We start from the raw sequence: 19,891 nt of genomic DNA, 5'->3' as shown, positions 1-19,891 counted from the left end.
AAGAAGGACGGGGTGGGTGTGGGGGTCTTTAAATGGTGGACCGTGGTGAGTTTTCCAATAAAAATGAACAAACCGCGCGGTAAATGCACAACCACACAAAGTTATCTCCTAACCAACCACCACCTTTTGGGGTTTTCCCTCTGCCTTTTACAACCTCATTACGTGGTGAACGATCCGTATCGAAGATTATTTACACGAGAGCGTGTGCAACATATAAACAAATGGATGGTGCTCGTTGTGGTTATCGGGGAGGGGAAGGAGTCGCGGGATGGACACGTGACTCGCAAACACCTATGGTGAATTCCACTACGCGCGGTAACTAAAGAAGATATAGATAGGCTACATATTCGGTAAATCATCTTATTAGTCCCCTACCGGTGAACACCGGAGGGGACTATAGGTTTGCACGCCGTCCCTCCGTCCGTCAGTCCGACAGTCTGTCCGTCCGTCAGTCCGTCACGCAAAGAACAGTTTTCCGGACTTTTTTTCTAAACTCTTCATGCTAATGATTTCAAACTTGGTACATGGTTTCCTCATGATAAGTTACAGATCAAGTTCGAACTTCACGACGTTTCGATCATTTTTGACAAAGTTATGGCACTTTGAACTTTGGGAATTCTGATAATTCTGATGATCCTTAACTCAGTGCCATTTTAAGTTTTAATTTCCTTTAAAAAAGATTTTCTCTGCAATAATAGGACCGATTGAGATCAAATTTTCACCATAGGAGGGACTCGGTCTGTATAATATTTTTATGGTAATTATGACGTCACAGGTCACGTGGTTCTGGCGCCATATTGTTTTTCGTGAAAACACGAAAACCCCTTTTTCTCTGCAACGGCTGAACAGATCGAGGCCAAACTTTGCAGGCAGAATCTAGTCAGGTTCACTATGTTTTTTCGTTCAAAATCATGGTAGATTAGCAAACCTATGCATTTTTGGAAACGTTATTACATGGAAAATCTGAAAATCAATGTTTACATTTGCCAATTCCGACCAATTCGATTCGACCAATTCGACCATTCGACCATTCGACCAATTCGATCATTCGACCATTCGACCATTCGACCAATTCGACCATTCGACCATTCGACCAATCGCTTCGATCGACCATTCGACCATTCGACCATTCGACCAATCGCTTCGATCGACCATTCGACCAATTCGATCGATTCGATTCGATTCATCGAATTCGATTCGATCGACCATTCGACCAATTCGATTTGCCAATCAATTTGACCGACCTTTGCTTGTGTGGAACGGACTGTGAAAACGATGCGGACTATATTGTCGGATACGACACACAGGACAGTGATGACGAACTCTAAATGGCATATTCTGTAATCGTGTATGTTTGATGCCATTGACCGCCTGTGTATATTTTGTCATTGACTGCCTGTGTAGATGTGAAGTTATACTGACTGCATGTGTATATATGATTTTGCTGACTGCCTGTGTATGTTTGGTGATATGAATTATTGTGACACATTTTGATGTTATTAACTGCCTGTACAAAATGATAACATGTATTTGATTATGCAACTTATCGCGAATATAAAGACAGTATTTTGCAATTCAAAACCTTTGATTCGTGTCTTACCCTTCCCCATAGCACTAATTTGATACTTTCATTGGATTCCTTGTCCCTGAAAATAGAGGTTTAGTATATTTTTAAAAGTTTTTAGGGTAATTAGAGGCAGAAATAGAACAAAATATGTATTTTACAGTGGCCATTTTGAAAATCCAAAATGGCCGCCATACAGGTATCTCTCCAAATGTAAACATTGATTTTTAGTTTCCTTATGCTATAACCTTTCCAAAAATGTATAGGTTTGCTTATCTACCATGATTTTGAACGAAATATAATTTATTGACATAGTGAACCTGACTAATCGCATACCCATGACGAACAAAAAATTCAGTGAGCATGACGTCATGCATCACATGGTTTCAGAGTTATGACGTTTTGAAGCATGAACCTTTAAAATCGAGCCCCACCCTCATTTTTGATCCAATCGAGGGGAAACTTCACAGATCTGTTCCGCATGTCAGTCTACTAAAATGTCCTTTTGGAATTTGCGATAGCTCACGTGATTTGGCAGATATCGTTAATTAAACGAAATTTTTTTTTAAATGGATATCTCTTGAATCGCTTTATTGATCGACGTGAAACTTCATACTATAGTAGAAATCATGAAGAGTAACAAGTGTGCAAAATTTCAAGATGATTGGATGTACGGTCTGGAAGCTAGAAGTTGTTATTGCGTGAAGAAGAAGAGGCGTCAAGTGTGCGGATTTAATTATTTATCACATGTGCAGACTGAAAGCATCGTTGGACACGACCTGTCACGGTCATTTTAACCTCAAATAAAATTATAATTTAAGATTTGTCAATAGCTGAGGTGTATTAACAAACGAATAAAACAGATTTGGTCAAATTCTGACTTTTTAAACTCGATTGCATTTGACAGAGTTGTGACAAGCTGAGGAAGAAGAAACCTCGCATTGGCTTCTCCAATGTGCCATAAAAAATGGATATCTCTTGAATCGCTAGTACCTCAGACCGTGAGTTGGTAATAATTTATATAATTCACACAGTGCAATACGTGCAGGCCGCTCCACGGAGCGACCTTGCGGGCTTATCAACGAGGCGAGGCGTGACACACACGTGTCTCAGCATACCTCAGATCAAGTTTGAAAACCAGCATCAACCGTGCATAAATTTGCATATTCGATCATTTTTGACAAAGTTATGGCACTTTGAACTTTGGTAGGGGACATGTATTGCAGCGCAATACTCAGAATGCTTGTTTCATCTGTTTTACTCTTCTGAGATGTCATCGTTATGAAGACGTTGTATCATCATCTAATCGATATCATTTTTGCTTCCCACGAAAGTTCCACATCCGATCGATCGTACAATATGCCTCGAACGTGTTCGGTTCCTGTACATCTGATCATGTTATGTAACAGATACAATATGAACTATATGTGTCCAATGTCCATATAATAAGGCAAAGTTGTTGTGCACAACCTAGCATCTCTTCACTCCGGTAACCTGCATACAGCACTCTGGGTATGTGCACCGGAAACCTATATACTCTAGGTATGTGTACCGGAAACCTATATACTCTAGGTATGTGCACCGGAAACCTGTATACTCTAGGTATGTGCACCGGAAACCTGTATACTCTGGGTATGTGCCCCAGAAACCTATATACTCTAGGTATGTGTACCGGAAACCTATATACTCTAGGTATGTGCATCGGAAACCTGTGTACTCTGAGAATGTGCACCGGAAACCTGTATACTCTGAGAATGAGCACCGGAAACCTGTATACTCTGAGAATGTGCACCGGAAACCTATATACTCTAGGTATGTGCACCGGAAACCTGTATACTCTGGGTATGTGCACCGGAAACCTGTATACTCTGAGAATGTGCACCGGAAACCTGTATACTCTGAGAATGTGCACCGGAAACGTTTATACTCTGGGTATGTGCGCCGGAAACCTGTATACTCTGGGTATGTGCACCGGAAACCTGTATACTCTGTGTATGTGCACCGGTAACCTGTATACTCTGGGTATGTGCACCGGTAACCTGTATACTTTGGGTATATGCACCGGTAACCTGAATGCTCTGGGTATGTACACTGTTAATGAGTATATTCTGGGTATGTGCACTGTTGCTGTGTATATTCTGGGTATGCTTACTGTTAATGTGTACACTCTGGGTATGTGCACCGTTAATGTGTACACTCTGGGTATGTGCACCGTCAATGTGTACACTCTGGGTATGTGCACCGTTAATGTGTACACTCTGGGTATGTGCACCGTTAATGTGCATACTCTGTGTATATGCACCGTTAATGTGTACACTCTGGGTATGTGCACCGTAAATGTGTATATTCTGGGTATGTGCACTGTTACTGTGTATACTCTGTGTATATGCACCGTTAATGTGTACATTCTGGGTATGTGCACCGTTAATGTGTATATTCTGGGTATGTGCACTGTTACTGTGTATACTCTGTGTATATGCACCGTTAATGTGTACATTCTGGGTATGTGCACCGTTAATGTGTATATTCTGGGTATGTGCACTGTTAATGTGTATACTCTGTGTATATGCACCGTTAATGTGTACACTCTGGGTATGTGTACCATTAATCTGTATACTCTGGGTTTGTGCACCGACAACCTGTATACTCTGGGTTTGTGTACCAATAACCTGTATACTTTGGATATGTGCACCTGTAACCTTTATACTCTGGGTATGTGCACCATTAATTTGTCTACTCAGGGTTTGTGCACCGATAACCTGTATACTCTGGGTATGTGCACCGTTAATTTGTATACTCTGGGTATGTGCACCGGCAACCTGTACACTCTGGGTATGTGCACCGTTAATGTGTATATTCTGGGTATGTGCACTGTTAATGTGTATACTCTGTGTATATGCACTATTAATTTGTATACTCTGGGTTTGTGCACCGTTAATCTGTATACTCTGGGTATGTGCACCGTTAATCTGTATACTCTGGGTATGTGCACCGTTAATCTGTATACTCTGGGTATATGCACCGTTAATCTGTATACTCTGGGTATGTGCACCGTTAATCTGTATACCCTGGATATGTATAAATCCCAACAAGGGGTTTTAAGCAATCCCAAACAATCTTCAAAAACGTAACAAACTCCTGAAATCACTCACTGGGTCCCGAAGGTACTAAGTCAGTGTGACAGTAATGATGTTTAAATAATTATTAGGTTGCGCGGTTTGCACCTTGAGTTTTCATTCGTGCATGCAGGAGAGGTTTGTTTCCTTTTAAAAAAATAATAATAATAAAGGCCTATTCAAATGGGTTCCCATGAGTTCTTGAATCTACCAGGAATGCATGGAATGCGACCCGCTGTGCTTCAGGAAAACCTGTTTTGACAATTGCCATATTGCACCCAATTGCCATATTGCACCCAATTGCCAAATTTCACACAATTTCCATATTGCACACAATTGCCATATTGCACACAATTGCCATATTGCACACAATTTCCACATTGCACACAATTTCCACATTGCACACAATTTCCAGATTGCATGCAATTGGCATATTGCACGCAATTGCCATATTGCACGCAATTGCCATATTGCGCGCAATTGCCATATTGCACTCAAATGCCATATTGCACACAATTGTCATTTTGCACACAATTTCCATATTGCACACAATTTCCATATTGCACACAATTGCCATATTGCACACAATTTCCATATTGCTCACAATTCCAATATTGCACGCAATTGCCATATTGCATGCAATTGCCATATTGCATGCAATTTCATTATTGAATGCAATTCCAATATTGCACGCAATTGCCATATTGCATGCAATTGCCATATTGCACGCAATTACCGTATTGCACACAATTGCCATAATGCACACAATTGCCATATTTCACACGTTTACCATATTGCACGCAATTGCCATATTGCACACAATTTCCATATTGCACACAATTTCCATATTGCACACAATTGCCATATTGCACACAATTTCCATATTGCACACAATTGCCATATTGCACACAATTTCCATATTGCACACAATTGCCATATTGCACACAATTGCCATATTGCACACAATTGCCATATTGCACACAATTGCCATATTGCACACAATTGCCATATTGCACACAATTGCCATATTGCACACAATTGCCATATTGCACACAATTGCCATATTGCACACAATTGCCATATTGCACACAATTGCCATATTGCACACAATTGCCATATTTCACACAATTTCCATATTGCACACAATTGCCATATTGCACGCAATTCCCATATTGCACGCAATTGCCATATTGCACGCAATTCCAATGTTGCACACAATTGCCATATTGCACGCAATTTCCATATTGAACACAATTCCAATAATGCACACAATTGCCATATTGCACGAAATTGCCATATTTCATGCAATTGCATATTGCGCGCAATTGCCATATTACACGCAATTGCCATATTGCACGCAATTGCCATATTGCACGCAATTGCCATATTGCACGCAATTGCCATATTGCACGCAATTGCCATATTGCACGCAATTGCCATATTGCACACAATTGCCATATTGCACGCAATTGCCATATTGCATGCAACTGCCATATTGAACGCAATTCCAATATTGCACGCAATTGCCAGATTGCACGCAGTTTCCATATTGAATGCAATTCCAATATTGCACACAATTGCCATATTGCACGCAATTCCAATATTGCAAACAAATGCCATATTGCACGCAATTGCCATATTGCACGCAATTTCCATATTGCACGCAATTGCCATATTGCACGCAATTCCAATATTGCACACAAATGCCATATTGCACGCAATTGCCATATTGCACGCAATTGCCATATTGCACGCAATTGCATATTGCACGCAACTGCCATGTTGAACGCAATTCCAATATTGCATGCAATTGCCATATTGCACGCAATTTCCATATTGAATGCAATTCCAATATTGCACACAATTGCCATATTGCACGCAATTGCCATATTGCACGCAATTGCCATTTTGCACGCAATTGCCATATTGCACACAATTGCCATATTGCACACAATTGCCATATTGCACACAATTTCCATATTGCACACAATTGCCATATTGCACGCAATTTCCATATTGCACGCAATTGCCATGTTGCACACAATTTCCATATTGCACGCAATTGCCATATTGCACGCAATTGCCATATTGCGAACAATTTCCATATTGCACGCAATTGCCATATTGCACACAATTTCTATATTGCACACAATTTCCATATTGCACACATTTGCCATATTCGTACGACGGTGCACGCACGTATGACGTCACAGGGTCGCAGGGATGAGGCGCGCGCGCGTCCTTACCGACGCATTCGTGTGCGTCGCGTCCGCTCGCTCGCTGCCACGGCCTGTCGTAGTGGAAGGCCTTGCAGGTGTCGCACTCGGGACCCGCGGTGTTGTGTTTGCACTCGCAGGCGAGACGTCCGTCCCGCTCTCGTACGCAGCGAGCCGCGTGCCCGTTGCACTTGCATCGGCCGCCGACCTGCAGATCGGCCACGGCGTAATAGCGCGCCTCGGGCGCCGCTTGCTCGGACGCGTCGTGACCCCAGGGACGTACGAAGACCGCCTTGACGTCGGTGGCCGTGACCCAGTCCTGCAGGACGGGACTGCCGTCGAAGTCGTGCGCCGAGGGTCTCCCGTCGAGCGTGCTGAAAGCCACGAGTCCCCCAGGCTGAGCCACGTGGCTATCAGAACAGACCGCGTCTTGCTCCGTCATTTTGGTGATGACCGCTCTGCTCGACTTCCCAAACAGGCGACGACATTGCGTCGAATAGAAGTGGAACGGCACCCAGTTCTTGCCGTAGTCCATGGACTTGTAGATGGCGAGCGAGTCGGGAGTGTGAGCCGTGCAGAACTGCAGGCTCACGTAGGTTACCTCGAAGCGCTTCCCGAGCGCGAGGGTGAGCGTCACGTTGCGTCCGGTGTGAGCTCCGGACTCGGACTGCCAGCACGTTTGGTTGTGCGGGTTGTGCAGGTCCGTGAGGTACGCGGCCGGATGAGCGCTCTTTGGATCGCCCGAGTCGCAAACCGCACAGACCCCCGAGCGAGACCCTCTGTGGGTGCCCGTTCCAGGAGGTCCCTGCGTGGGGGCGCAGAAGCGAGAGGGGGGGCCTCCGCAGGTGCTGGACGCGATCACGGACCTCTCGAACGCGGCGTTCACGAACTCGGGTACGCAGCGCTGTGGCTTTCCGACGTCGTCGTAGCAAGGGTCGTGCAGGGCCGGCGGAGGAGGTGCTGCTGCCGGCTGTCCTGCGAACAGACCGCGAAGAGCGGGAGACGCGGCCGATGAGACGCGTTGTCGTCCGGTCCTTTCGGAGCCGCACGTGGCACAGAGCACGAGCGCCAGGATGGTCCTTATTGATGACGTCATATTCATGTGCAGCAAGGACCCCGCCAGCATGGTCCAAGCTCTAAAGTTGCTGACAGTAGTTGTGGCCAGGAGGAACTCCTGAAAAAGATGCCTTGAGTCGGAGAGGAAGAAACAAACTAAGGAAAGGGTTGGGGGGGAGTGTGGGGGTGCATGGAAACAGGCACGTGGAGAGAATTGACCATTTACTGTCCCCAAAAAGCGTCCGCTTTTCAATTCCCTTTGTAAATGTACTTATACACATACATACACACACATCTACCCTCAGGTACACATACAAACACACACCTGTTCTCAAATACACACAGACACACACCTACCCTCAGATACACATACAAGCATGCACACACACACACACACACACACACACATACAATACATACACACATACACATACACACATACACACATACACATACACACACACACACACAAACACGTATACACACGTATTGGTTGAAAATATTTCACAATTACTTTCTGAATGAGTCACACAAACATTACAATCAGGGAATGTTTTGCGAACCTATATCGTACTCTGGAACACCATGTACACCATGTATACCCTCGCTAAACGTCTCGAATCCCCTAAATGCATACATACTCACGAACTCTGTTTACGAGAAACGAGGCCACAAAACGCGCATTTTGATTTCAGGATCTCTTTACGATGAAACTATTTGGACAACACGTTGTAGCTCCTCCATGAGCCTCGACTTCGTATACAAAACAACATAAAGTTATCTCGCATTCAGAATCCGGACCTTTCGCCACATTATCAAGAAAACCTGATTTTAAAAATCATGACAAACCTCGTAATTGAGGAAAGAAACGTTTATATCCTCAAACAATCCCCATGGTTTCTGTATGTGGGATCCCATATGGAGAGGATGGACCATACGTGTAACATTTATATCCTGGAACGATCCCCATGGTGTCTATATATATATATGATCCCATATTGGGGAGGATGGACCATAAGTGTAATGTTTATATAAACGAACGATCCCCATGGTGTCTGTATATAGGATACCATATAGGAGAGGATGGACCATAAGTGTAATGTTTATATCCTCGAACGATCCCCATGGTGTATGCATATATGATCCCATATTGGAGAGGATGGACCATAAATGTAACGTTTATATCCTCGAACGATCCCCATGGTGTCTGTATATAGGATCCCATATTGGAGAGGATGGACCATAAGTGTAACGTTTATATCTTCGAACGATCCCCATGGTGTCTGTATATAGGATCCCATATTGGAGAGGATGGACCATAAATGTAACGTTTATATCCTCGAACGATCCCCATGGTGTCTGTATATAGGATCCCATATTGGAGAGGATGGACCATAAGTGTAATGTTTATATCCTCAAACGATCCCCATGGCGTCTGTATATATGATCCCATATTGGAGAGGATGGATCATAAGTGTAACGTTTATATCCTCGAACGATCTCCAGGGTGTCTGTATCTAGGATCCTATATTGGAGAGGATGGACCATAAGTGTAATGTTTATATCCTCGAACGATCCCCATGGCGTCTGTATATATGATCCCATATTGGAGAGGATGGATCATAAGTGTAACGTTTATATCCTCGAACGATCTCCAGGGTGTCTGTATCTAGGATCCTATATTGGAGAGGATGGACCATAAGTGTAATGTTTATATCCTCGAACGATCCCCATGGTGTCTGTATATGGTATTCCATATGGAAATGATGGACCATAAGTGTAACGTTTATATCCTCGAACGATCCCCATGGTTGTCTGCATATAGGATCCCATATTGGAGAGGATGGACCCTACGTGTAACGTTTATATCCTCGAATGATCCCCATGGTGTCTGTATATAGGATCCCATATGGAGAGGATGGACCCTAAGTGTAACGTTTATATCCTCGAACGATCCACATGGTTGTCTGTACTGTATATAGGATGCCATATAGGAGAGATGGACCCTAAAGGAAACGTTGTCCGAAAATAGGATTCCATAAGATATAGGACAGACCCTAAGCGAAGTGCGGTGTCCATGTTGTCCTCGTGGCGATAATTAAACGGAGGCGGGAAAAAAAGCGCAAAAAAAAACGCGCGCGAGACCCATTGAAGTTGAACGTTTCATTTAAAGTAGTTTTGCGGATCCGTTATTTAACCCCATTAATGAAAATCATCCCAAACGGATTCATTTTTCCTCGGGTACACACATCGACGGCAGAGCGGTAGCCTCGTTATGTAATGTGGTGTAACGGGTACTCACACGTTTCCTATGACGACCTTTGTGTCGATCCCTCGTTTACCTGCGCCTACACCTGTCCGGTCTTCCTTTTCGCGCCAATAACGATTGCGTCCATGGGTCGCGCGCGTCTACCGTTGCTCCAGCAAGGAATACTGGGAAGAAGACGTTTTTGCTGTGAGAGATTTCGGGGGTTGGTGGAGGATGGGAGGGGGTTACCCGTGAGCCTTTAAACGCCTTCATAACGCGCCTGCATCCCCCCTCGCCCCCCAAAGCCTTTTCCCCCCTTTCGCGTCTTTCCATCTGCTCCCGTAAGCCAAGCGTGGGTTCCGCCGCTCTGAACTCGACATCTACGGCATCCCGGGACATCTTACGGCGCTACATATGATGTTGTGCAGATGGCGATTTTTCCCCCCTTCGCCACGACAGCTGCGGTATAATGGTCAATGAGGCCGCGGACCCTAATCCCCCCTCCCCTCCCCCTCCCCCCCCCCCCCCCCGCGAACGTCCTGGTGTCAGCGGTAAATGATTGCGCCCTGCGGCTCCGCGCGCTCCCAATCGACGATACAAATCGTTTCGCCGCAAATTTATGTCCGATCTGTGTCCGCGCATTCATTTACAACAGCGTTTCGTGTCGCCGGCAGCCTCGACCTCCCCCCCCCCCCTCCCCCGACCCCTCCAGCTACCCCCTTCTCCCGCACCCTCCGATTGCGAGACACAAAGGCGGCGCGTTTGCTTTTTGAACACGAACTTGCGAGTGAAAAGGCGCGTTTTGACGTCGCGTCCGATGTAGCGACTCCGCCGGCGACCCCCGCCCGTTCGGCAAGACCCCCGGAGACGAGGCCGGTCGTGTGCGCGGATCGCCGGGGCTCTCGTGATAAACACGCTCCGGGGATTTTCCCGCGGCTCGTTGTCCGCGATTCGGCGCCTTGTACCAATGTGGAATAAAAGGCGCGTTCTCGCAGCGACGGCTTTAATCCGATTGTCCTGGCCTCGTGCGACGAGCGACGAGACGTGGAGGTGTTGACGCTTTGACGGATGACAGAAGGACGCGCGGATGCAGCACAGCGGACCCGAGTCGTGCCCCATACCCCTCCCCTGTTCCTATAAAGCCCCCCGGTTCCTCCCACCCCGAATATCCCCATGCTGTGCGGGCTTCAAATCCCCGCCGGGATAGACAGTAGTGGAAGATCCATCGATTGTCATAAGAGGAACAATTGATTAAAGTCGGATATAAATGTGACCGCGATCTTGCTGCATATTATAGACCGTACACCATGTAATTAAAAGTTGAATATTTACATGCGCAGCATCAATGTGGCCAGAAGCGGGCTGTGGGTGTTGCATGCAATGTGGCCAGAAGCGTGCTGTGGTGGTGCATGCAATGTGGCCAGAAGCGTGCTGTGGTGGTGCATGCAATGTGGCCAGAAGTGTGCTGTGAGTGGTGCATGCAATGTGGCCAGAAAACGTGCTGTGAGTGTTGCATGCAATGTGGCCAGAAGCGTGCTGTGGTGGTGCATGCAATGTGGCCAGAAGTGTGCTGTGAGTGGTGCATGCAATGTGGCCAGAAGCGTGCTGAGTGGTGCACGCAATGTGACCAGAAGCATGCTGTGGGTGGTGCATGCAATGTGACCAGAAGCGTGCTGTGAGTGGTGCATGCAATGTGGCCAGAAGCATGCTGTGAGTGGTGCATGCAATGTGGCCAGAAGCGTGCTGTGGGTGGTGCATGCAATGTGGCCAGAAGCGTGCTGTGAGTGTTGCATGCAATGTGGCCAGAAGCGTGCTGTGAGTGGTGCATGCAATGTGGGCAGAAGCATGCTGTGAGTGATGCATGCAATGTGGGCAGAAGTGTGCTGTGAGTGGTGCATGCAATGTGGCCAGAAGCATGTTGTGAGTGGTGCATGCAATGTGACCAGAAGCATGCTGTGGGTGGTGCATGCAATGTGACCAGAAGCGTGCTGTGAGTGGTGCACGTATTGTGGCCAGAAGCGTGCTGTGAGTGGTGCAAGCAATGTGGCCAGAAGCGTGCTGTGAGTGGTGCATGCAATGTGGCCAGAAGCATGCTGTGAGTGGTGCATGCAATGTGGCCAGAAGCATGCTGTGAGTGGTGCATGCAATGTGGCCAGAAGCGTGCTGTGAGTGGTGCGTGCAATGTGGCCAGAAGTGTGCTGTGAGTGATGCGTGCAATGTGGCCAGAAGCGTGCTGTGAGTGGTGCATGCAATGTGGCCAGAAGCGTGTTGTGAGTGATGCATGCAATGTGGCCAGAAGCGTGCTGTGAGTGGTGCATGCAATGTGGCCCAGAAGCGTGCTGTGAGTGGTGTTGTGCTGTGCCCAAGTGGTGGATCAAAACCCCTTGGACTTGGAAATATTTTCCGTGCGTAAAAAGTCACTGAAGGCCTCGAAATGTTTCGTCACTTGAAAATAAAGGAATAAACCCACCAATCCTGGTCGAATGTACCGGCGAAAACGAAATCTTCAAACTCCCCGATATGCGCACGCGTCCTGTGCTGCGGTGTCTGTTTCCCTGTGACGTAATAGATCCTTCGCGAAAGGTTCCCACCGTAAAAGGCGCGAAAGGCACCGGTTTGATATACACAGCGACGGCTGTTCGGAGCCCCCCTTACCCCCGCCGACCCCATAAATCGCTAGTGGTGCACGAGGTTGCGGTTATCAACGGCGCTGATTGATCGCACGACAAATTGCGGTGCAGGGGGTTCCGCGAACGCACATTGACGCGCCGAGCCGCCCCGACGATGCCCCCAGTCCTCTCATCCTCGTAGGGGTCGTACGCATAATGTGAGTCTTCCTTCTAAGGATGCCTCGACAAAAGGAACCGATTTGGGGAGTAGAAAGAAAATGAGGGGGGAAAAAAGTCTCGAAAACGAAACAATGGCGCAAAATAAAATAATGATAACTCCATTTAGATTCGATGAGAAGTTTAGGGGGGGGGGTGCGCCGGGGGCCGTTTTATGCAGATTTGATAAAAAGAGCTTTTTCTGGGTTTGCCCCCATCTTGTGCTCTCCTCTCTTTTGCCATCCCTGGACCCCGCTGGCAGACTCCATTGTAGAGCGGAATGAAGGCCTATTTGCTGCTGCAAATGCCGAGTGAACGAATGAGCTGTCTTTGGGGGTCGGGTGAGTTCCAGTGCGGAACTTTCAATCGCGATTGGGTGCAAAAGAAAGGAGACTGGGAGGGTGCGTGGGTTTGCGGGTCCATCGCGGTGATTTAGACCCGTGGACGCAGCAACAGCACGCGAAGAGCGCGCATCCTTCATTGTGCCTGAATCGAAAGCGATAACTTCTTCCTTTATTCGTTCGCTTTTTCCTTCTTACCAGCTCATTCTTTTGAACCACTTGTTCACATGTAAAGCTTCTCCTGAACCCCCGCAACCTCCTCCCGCCTTGCACCCGTTAATTCTCCTCGTCGTGGGACTCGGAAGGGTGGACCATTGTTGGATTTCCCGAGCACGAACCGCTGCTGCCGGGGAGTTTCCTCCTGATGCCAAATCAATGGGACAAATGGCGAAAACAAATTGATAAAAGTTCGCACACTCGCTCTTTGTTCCCGCCTTGTGAATTATTATTTCGTTCGTGTTGGGTGTCTCGAAGTCACGTGCTTCCTTTATTTCGACTTTTCTCAAAGGACCGCGAAGACATAACGAGAAACGTCAATTAAACAACAGCAGCCATAGCGACAGACAGACGTAGAATGTGAAAGGTCTTTAACCAAAGCTCATGGCTATGTATATAGATCGGCGCCCTACGGGCAGCTCGCGCAGCGCTTTTGATGCTTCCCGGGCAGCTTCGCGATGCCCTCGTTAGGAGAGCCGAGCGACGGAGGCAGCGCGGACCCCTGTGAATCCGGGCGCGAATCGTGCCCGCTCCGCTCATCGCGGTCTTTGTTGACGTGCTGAAAATACCTTTCATGTTTTTATGACAGCTCGCACAGCAAGAACAGACTGGGAAAACTGTCTTAAAGGCCTTCTGACACCATTGTGCTTGACAGCCATTCGGTGCATTCGCCTTAGCTTATAAGGGGGTGGAATGTCCAGTCCAACTTGACGTTGCTCGTGATGGACGGATGCATTTCAATCAATGGGCGTTTGATGTTGAAGAAAACGTAATTTTGTCTTTTAAAATTTGTGTTTGCAGAATATTTTTACTACACGACTTTTTATCAAATATAGTTAACCCGAGATCACGCTCAGGAAATTTCATACTGATAGGATCAAGCATTCTACTTGTCGATTTATGACGTCATAATGAAGGCACATATGACATCATTAACATATGTTATTCCCCATGGGGAGGACTTTACAATGAGTCACCTTTCAATTTTTTTCTATGGAGCAGTTTCAGATATATAGAGGTGCAAAGTTTTTTTTACTTTTTCCAAGATGGCGTTCATACCATGTGACCTATGAGGTCATATTTATCACGAGCAAAAATTATACAGGAGGAGGCGCTCCTGTGGTGAAAATTTTGTGTCAATCGGACCAAGAGTTGCAGAGAAAACGAATTTTAAAGGGAACTAGAACTGCTGCTTTATAACTGATGGCAGTGATGACCGGTTTCCTCCGCCTTCCCGCTTTCATACAACCCCGCTTTCACATTATTATTATTATTATTTTCTCCATCAATTTATCCCTAGATGATGCTGAAAACATTTCATCCTGATCGGATTAAGTTTTGTACTTGTCGAATTATGACGTCATAATTGAGGCACCCATGACATCATTCACATGCGATCATCCCTACAAAGTTTGGGCTCAATCTGTTCAGCCGTTTTGGAGAAAAAGGGTTTTTAGTGTTTTTTGAGGGTTTTCACTTAAAACAATATGGCGGCCGAACCACGTGACCTACGACGTCATTATAAAAAATTCCTGCATGAATAGATACAATATATCATACCGACATTTCATCCTGATCGGATTAAGTTTTGTACATGTCGAATTATGACGTCATAATGGAGGCACCTATGACATCATCATTCACATAAGTTATTCTGCATGGAGAGTTCTTTACAATGAGACATGTCTCAATCTTTTGTACACAGCACTTTTGGAGATTATAGAGGTGCAAAATTTTTCGGTTTTTCCAAGATGGCGCCAGTACCACATGACCTGTGACATCATAGTTACCATTAACACATTCTACAGGCCGAGGCGCTCAAATGGTGAAAAATTCCTGTCAATCGGTGCAAAGACTGCAGAGAAAATGATTTTAAAAGAAAAGAAATCCGAAAAATAGCAGTGCCACAATCAGTTACATGGCCTGAGAAGAAAAGTTTTGTGTTTCTTCTTCTTCCAACATTAACGACTTCTGGCTTCCAGACCGTAGAACCAATCATGTTGAAATTTTAAACAATTGTTCTCGTTGAGGACAGATACATTACATGAAGGTTTCAAGTCGATCAATGCAGCAGTTCACAAGATAGAAGGTTTTTAAGATTTTCTTTAAATTATAATTTATTGTGGCCAAACCAATGTGACTTATCACAACTTACCAAGCAACGTTTTAACTTCCCCACATGGGGAACATTTGTATAAAGTTTCCACTCGATATCTTCAAAAATGAGGGAGGAGATAGATTTTAAAGTTTCTCCTTAAAAATGTCATAACTCTTGTGACGAAACCATGTGACGAAACCTTAAAAATGAAACCATGTGACGTAGAGCATCATCACCGTGGAACCTTTTGTTCGTCATGGGTATGCCATTATGCATGCAAAGTTTGGGCTCAGTCTATTTAGCCATTGCGGAGAAAAGGGGGTTTTAGTGCTTTTCATGAAAAACAATATGGCGGTCGAACCATGTGACATATGACGTAAAAACATTTTTGCATTCTGAATTTTTTTTTCACTTACATTATGCACAAACAATATCATATTCGTGGCATAAAGGGTTCTATTTGTCTAATTCCAACGTCATAACGTTAGCACTTTTAACATCCTAAATAAACATTTTTTTGGTCCCATTGCAGAGCTCTTCAAAATGAGCCATGACTCAATTTTTTTTCCATTGAGCGTTTCGGAGATAGAGGTACAAAGTTTTTCAGTTTTTCCAAGATAGTGCCCATACCACGTGACCTATGACGTCATAATTAGCAGTAAAAAATCTACAGATCTAGCCAATCATTTGTTGAAAATTTCATGTCAATTGGACCAACGGTTGCAGTAATTTTAAAGTTTTCGGACCTTGAAACGGAGGGGCGGAATAATAAGGAAACTTTGGGGAAAATAATAGGTATTCCTCTACATTATATGTAGAGGAAATCTAATAAACCCGCAAAATGCCAGCGGAATGGACATACATACATACATACATACATCTATCTATAATTCCAGTAATCTCTGTGTATGTATGTATGTATGTATGTATGTTTGTCTGTGACCGCTGTTTCTCGACAACCACGGGTCCGATATACTTGAAACTTGCCAGGTATATTGCTGGGGACCCGACGATGTGCCTTTTCAAGGTTTCATATTAATCGGACAAGTAGTTACCGAGCTATGTCCAAAAAACGATTCAACCAATCAGAGAGCAGCGAGTTATCACGTGTGCCGAACGTGGCGAACAGACTCTGCCTCGGACGGCACATTTGAGAGCGTATTTATTTATTTCACGTTGGCAAACTATGTTGCCGCTATGTTGGCGTTAAACTATGTTTTAAAACTAATTAAAACTAATTTGCGATTCTTTCGCTTTCCTGCGCGTTTGTGCACGCTATGGCGATTTCTTTACCAAACTCCGCAAGCCGTTCGCTTTGGACCAAACCATTTCATGTAAATAGAGGGGGGGGATTGTCACCGTACTCGCAAGCCGTTCGCTTTGGACCAAACCATTTCATGTAAATAGAGGGGGGGGGATATAATTTTAGATATAGATATAGTACGGGCATGCCCTAGTCTATCTATAATGCCAGTAATCTCTGTGTGTCTGTCTGTGACCGCTGTTTCTCGACAACCACGGGTCCGATATACTTGAAACTTGCCAGGTATATTGCTGGGGACCTGAGGATGTGCCTTTTCAAGGTTTCATATTAATCGGACAAGTAGTTACCGAGCTATGTCCAAAAAACGATTCAACCAATCAGAGAGCAGCGAGCTATCACGTGTGCCGAACGTGGCGAACAGACTCTGCCTCGGACGGCACATTTGAGAGCGTATTCATTTATTTCCCGTTGGCAAACTATGTTGCCGCTATGTTGGCGTTAAACTATGTTTTAAAACTAATTAAAACTAATTTGCGATTCTTTCGCTTTCCTGCGCGTTTGTGCACGCTATGGCGATTTCTTTACCAAACTCCGCAAGCCGTTCGCTTTGGACCAAACCATTTCATGTAAATAGAGGGGGGGGGGGGATTGTCACCGTACTCGCAAGCCGTTCGCTTTGGACCAAACCATTTCATGTAAATAGAGGGGGGGGGGATTGTCACCGGACTCGCAAGCCGTTCGCTTTGGACCAAGCCATTTCATGTAAATAGAGGGGGGGATTGTCACCGTACTCGCAAGCCGTTCGCTTTGGCTTTGCGAATGGACCAAACCATTTCATGTAAATAGAGGGGGGGGATATAATTTTAGATATATATATAGTACGGGCATGCCCTAGTAATACATAACCCGGACAGACAAATGCTGTTTGAGACAGCATTGCCCTACAAGCTACGTTGTAAAAATTGATTTTATTGGGTCAATGTTTTTGAAAGCCTAAGTTAGGTATCTGCAGGAACGGCTCCCTCGGGGTGGGAGGGTGTAGCTTCTGCTATGTGCTGATGAAGTCTGGGTTGGTCGAAACGTGTACATATTGCTCATTTACGTGTGAATACAAATATGAAAAAAAAAGAAATAATTTTGTTAATGAGATGCTCTATTTTTATCCCTTTTTTTTGCCAGGCCCCGTCCTGAGCTCCCTTCCCTTTATGGGTGAAACATGTGATGATGCAATAAAATGGATTATTCTCTGCATATCATTAGGATAGACTGCTTAGAGCCGGTTCGTCAGTAGCACAGAATATTATTTTGAGGCTTAAGTCTCTGCTCAGAATTCCAGTATTACTTTTGTTTAATGCTTTAAGGTAGTTGTCAAAAAGAAGAAAAACATTTAAAAGCACCACTGCAGAAGTGAAGTTGTGGAGAGACATATACCATTTGGAAGACATACTAACCCATACTAATGCAATGCTTAAGGTTATACAATCAAGGAATTGCCAACTAGACGTTGCTTGTGATGGATGTATTTGAGACAATCAATAGGAGTTTTATGTTAAAGCAAATGCAATTTTGTTTTAAAACTTGGGCTTGGAGAAAATTTTACTGCACGGCTGTTTATAAAGATATTGGCTAAAAATTAGATTTAATTGGGTCAACTTTTTTGAAAGCCCAAATTAGGCATCTGCAGGACCAGCTCATTCGGGGTGGGGTGTAGCTTCTGCTCTATGCTGATGAAGGCTAGGTTGATCAAAACGATGATTGGGGAGATGGTGGTGGTGGGGTGGGCCCACTCCTTGGGAGGGGAGACCACTCCATGTTGACGATGGCTCGTGAGCCATAAACACATCCATGGATTAATTCAATCCAAAGGGGAGTGCTGATATTTCCGAAAATAAAATAAACAAAAGTGACCGCACTGTTTTTTATCTCAACGTGGGTATTATCTCACCATGGGTATTTATCTCATCGTGGGTATTTACCTCACTGTGGGTATTTATCTCATCGTGGGTATTTATCTCACCGTGGGTATTTATCTCATCATGGGTATTTACCTCACCGTGGGTATTTATCTCATCGTGGGTATTTATCTCACCATGTGTATTCATCTGACTGTGGGTATTTATCTCATTGTGGGTATTTATCTCACCGTGGGTATTTATCTTATCGTGGGTATTTATCTTATCGTGGGTATTTATCTTATCGTGGGTATTTTTCTTATGGTGGGTATTTATCTCACCATGTGTATTCATCTGACTGTGGGTATTTATCTCATTGTGGGTATTTATCTCACCGTGGGTATTTATCTTATCGTGGGTATTTATCTTATCGTGGGTATTTATCTTATCGTGGGTATTTATCTTATCGTGGGTATTTATCTTATCGTGGGTATTTTTCTTATCGTGGGTATTTATCTCATTGTGGGTATTTAACTCATTGTGGGTATTTATCTCACCGTGGGAATTTATCTTATCGTGGGTATTTATCGTATCGTGGGTATTTATCTTATCGTGGGTATTTATCTTATCGTGGGTATTTATGTTATCGTGGGTATTTATCTCATCGTGGATATGTATCTCATCGTGGGTATTTCTCTCACCGTGGGTATTTATCTCATCATGGATATTTATTTCATCTTGGGTATTTCTCTCATCGTGGGTATTTATCTCATCGTGGGTATTTATCTCATCATGGATATTTATTTCATCGTGGGTATTTCTCTCATCGTGGGTATTTCTCTCACCGTGGGTATTTATCTCATCATGGATATTTATTTCATCGTGGGTATTTCTCTCATCGTGGGTATTTATCTTATCGTGGCTATGTATCTCACCGTGGGTATTTATCTCAACATGGATATTTATTTCATCATGGATATTTATTTCATCGTGGGTATTTCTCTCATCGTGGGTATTTATCTTATCGTGGCTATGTATCTCACCGTGGGTATTGA

General features: G+C 44.8%; 1 protein-coding gene across 3 annotated transcripts in view; it reads right to left on the bottom strand.

The window, feature by feature from the left end:
- Positions 1-12,703, bottom strand: part of LOC137439669 (netrin-1) — a 246,676-nt gene extending 233,973 nt beyond the window's left edge. Inside the window, exons 1-2 of one of the 3 annotated variants that reach the window (XM_068135649.2) lie at positions 12,671-12,703; positions 6,927-8,108 (exon numbers count right to left, since the gene is read on the bottom strand). In XM_068135649.2, the coding sequence (XP_067991750.1) occupies positions 6,927-8,022 (1,096 nt within the window). In that variant the 5' untranslated portion in view covers positions 8,023-8,108; positions 12,671-12,703. Of the gene's footprint in view, positions 1-6,926; positions 8,109-10,254; positions 10,508-12,670 lie in introns of those variants that run through there. The other 2 variants (XM_068135650.2, XM_068135648.2) reach the window with 2 other exon arrangements.
- Between the last annotated feature and the right edge of the window lie 7,188 nt (positions 12,704-19,891).

This window comes from Myxine glutinosa, chromosome 5, assembly GCF_964187855.1.
Source record: "Myxine glutinosa chromosome 5, kmMyxGlut1.1, whole genome shotgun sequence".
In the NCBI taxonomy this organism is placed as follows: domain Eukaryota; kingdom Metazoa; phylum Chordata; class Myxini; order Myxiniformes; family Myxinidae; genus Myxine; species Myxine glutinosa.
The sequence above is the reverse complement of the archived record's forward strand: the minus strand, read 5'-3'. Positions and strand labels throughout refer to the sequence as shown.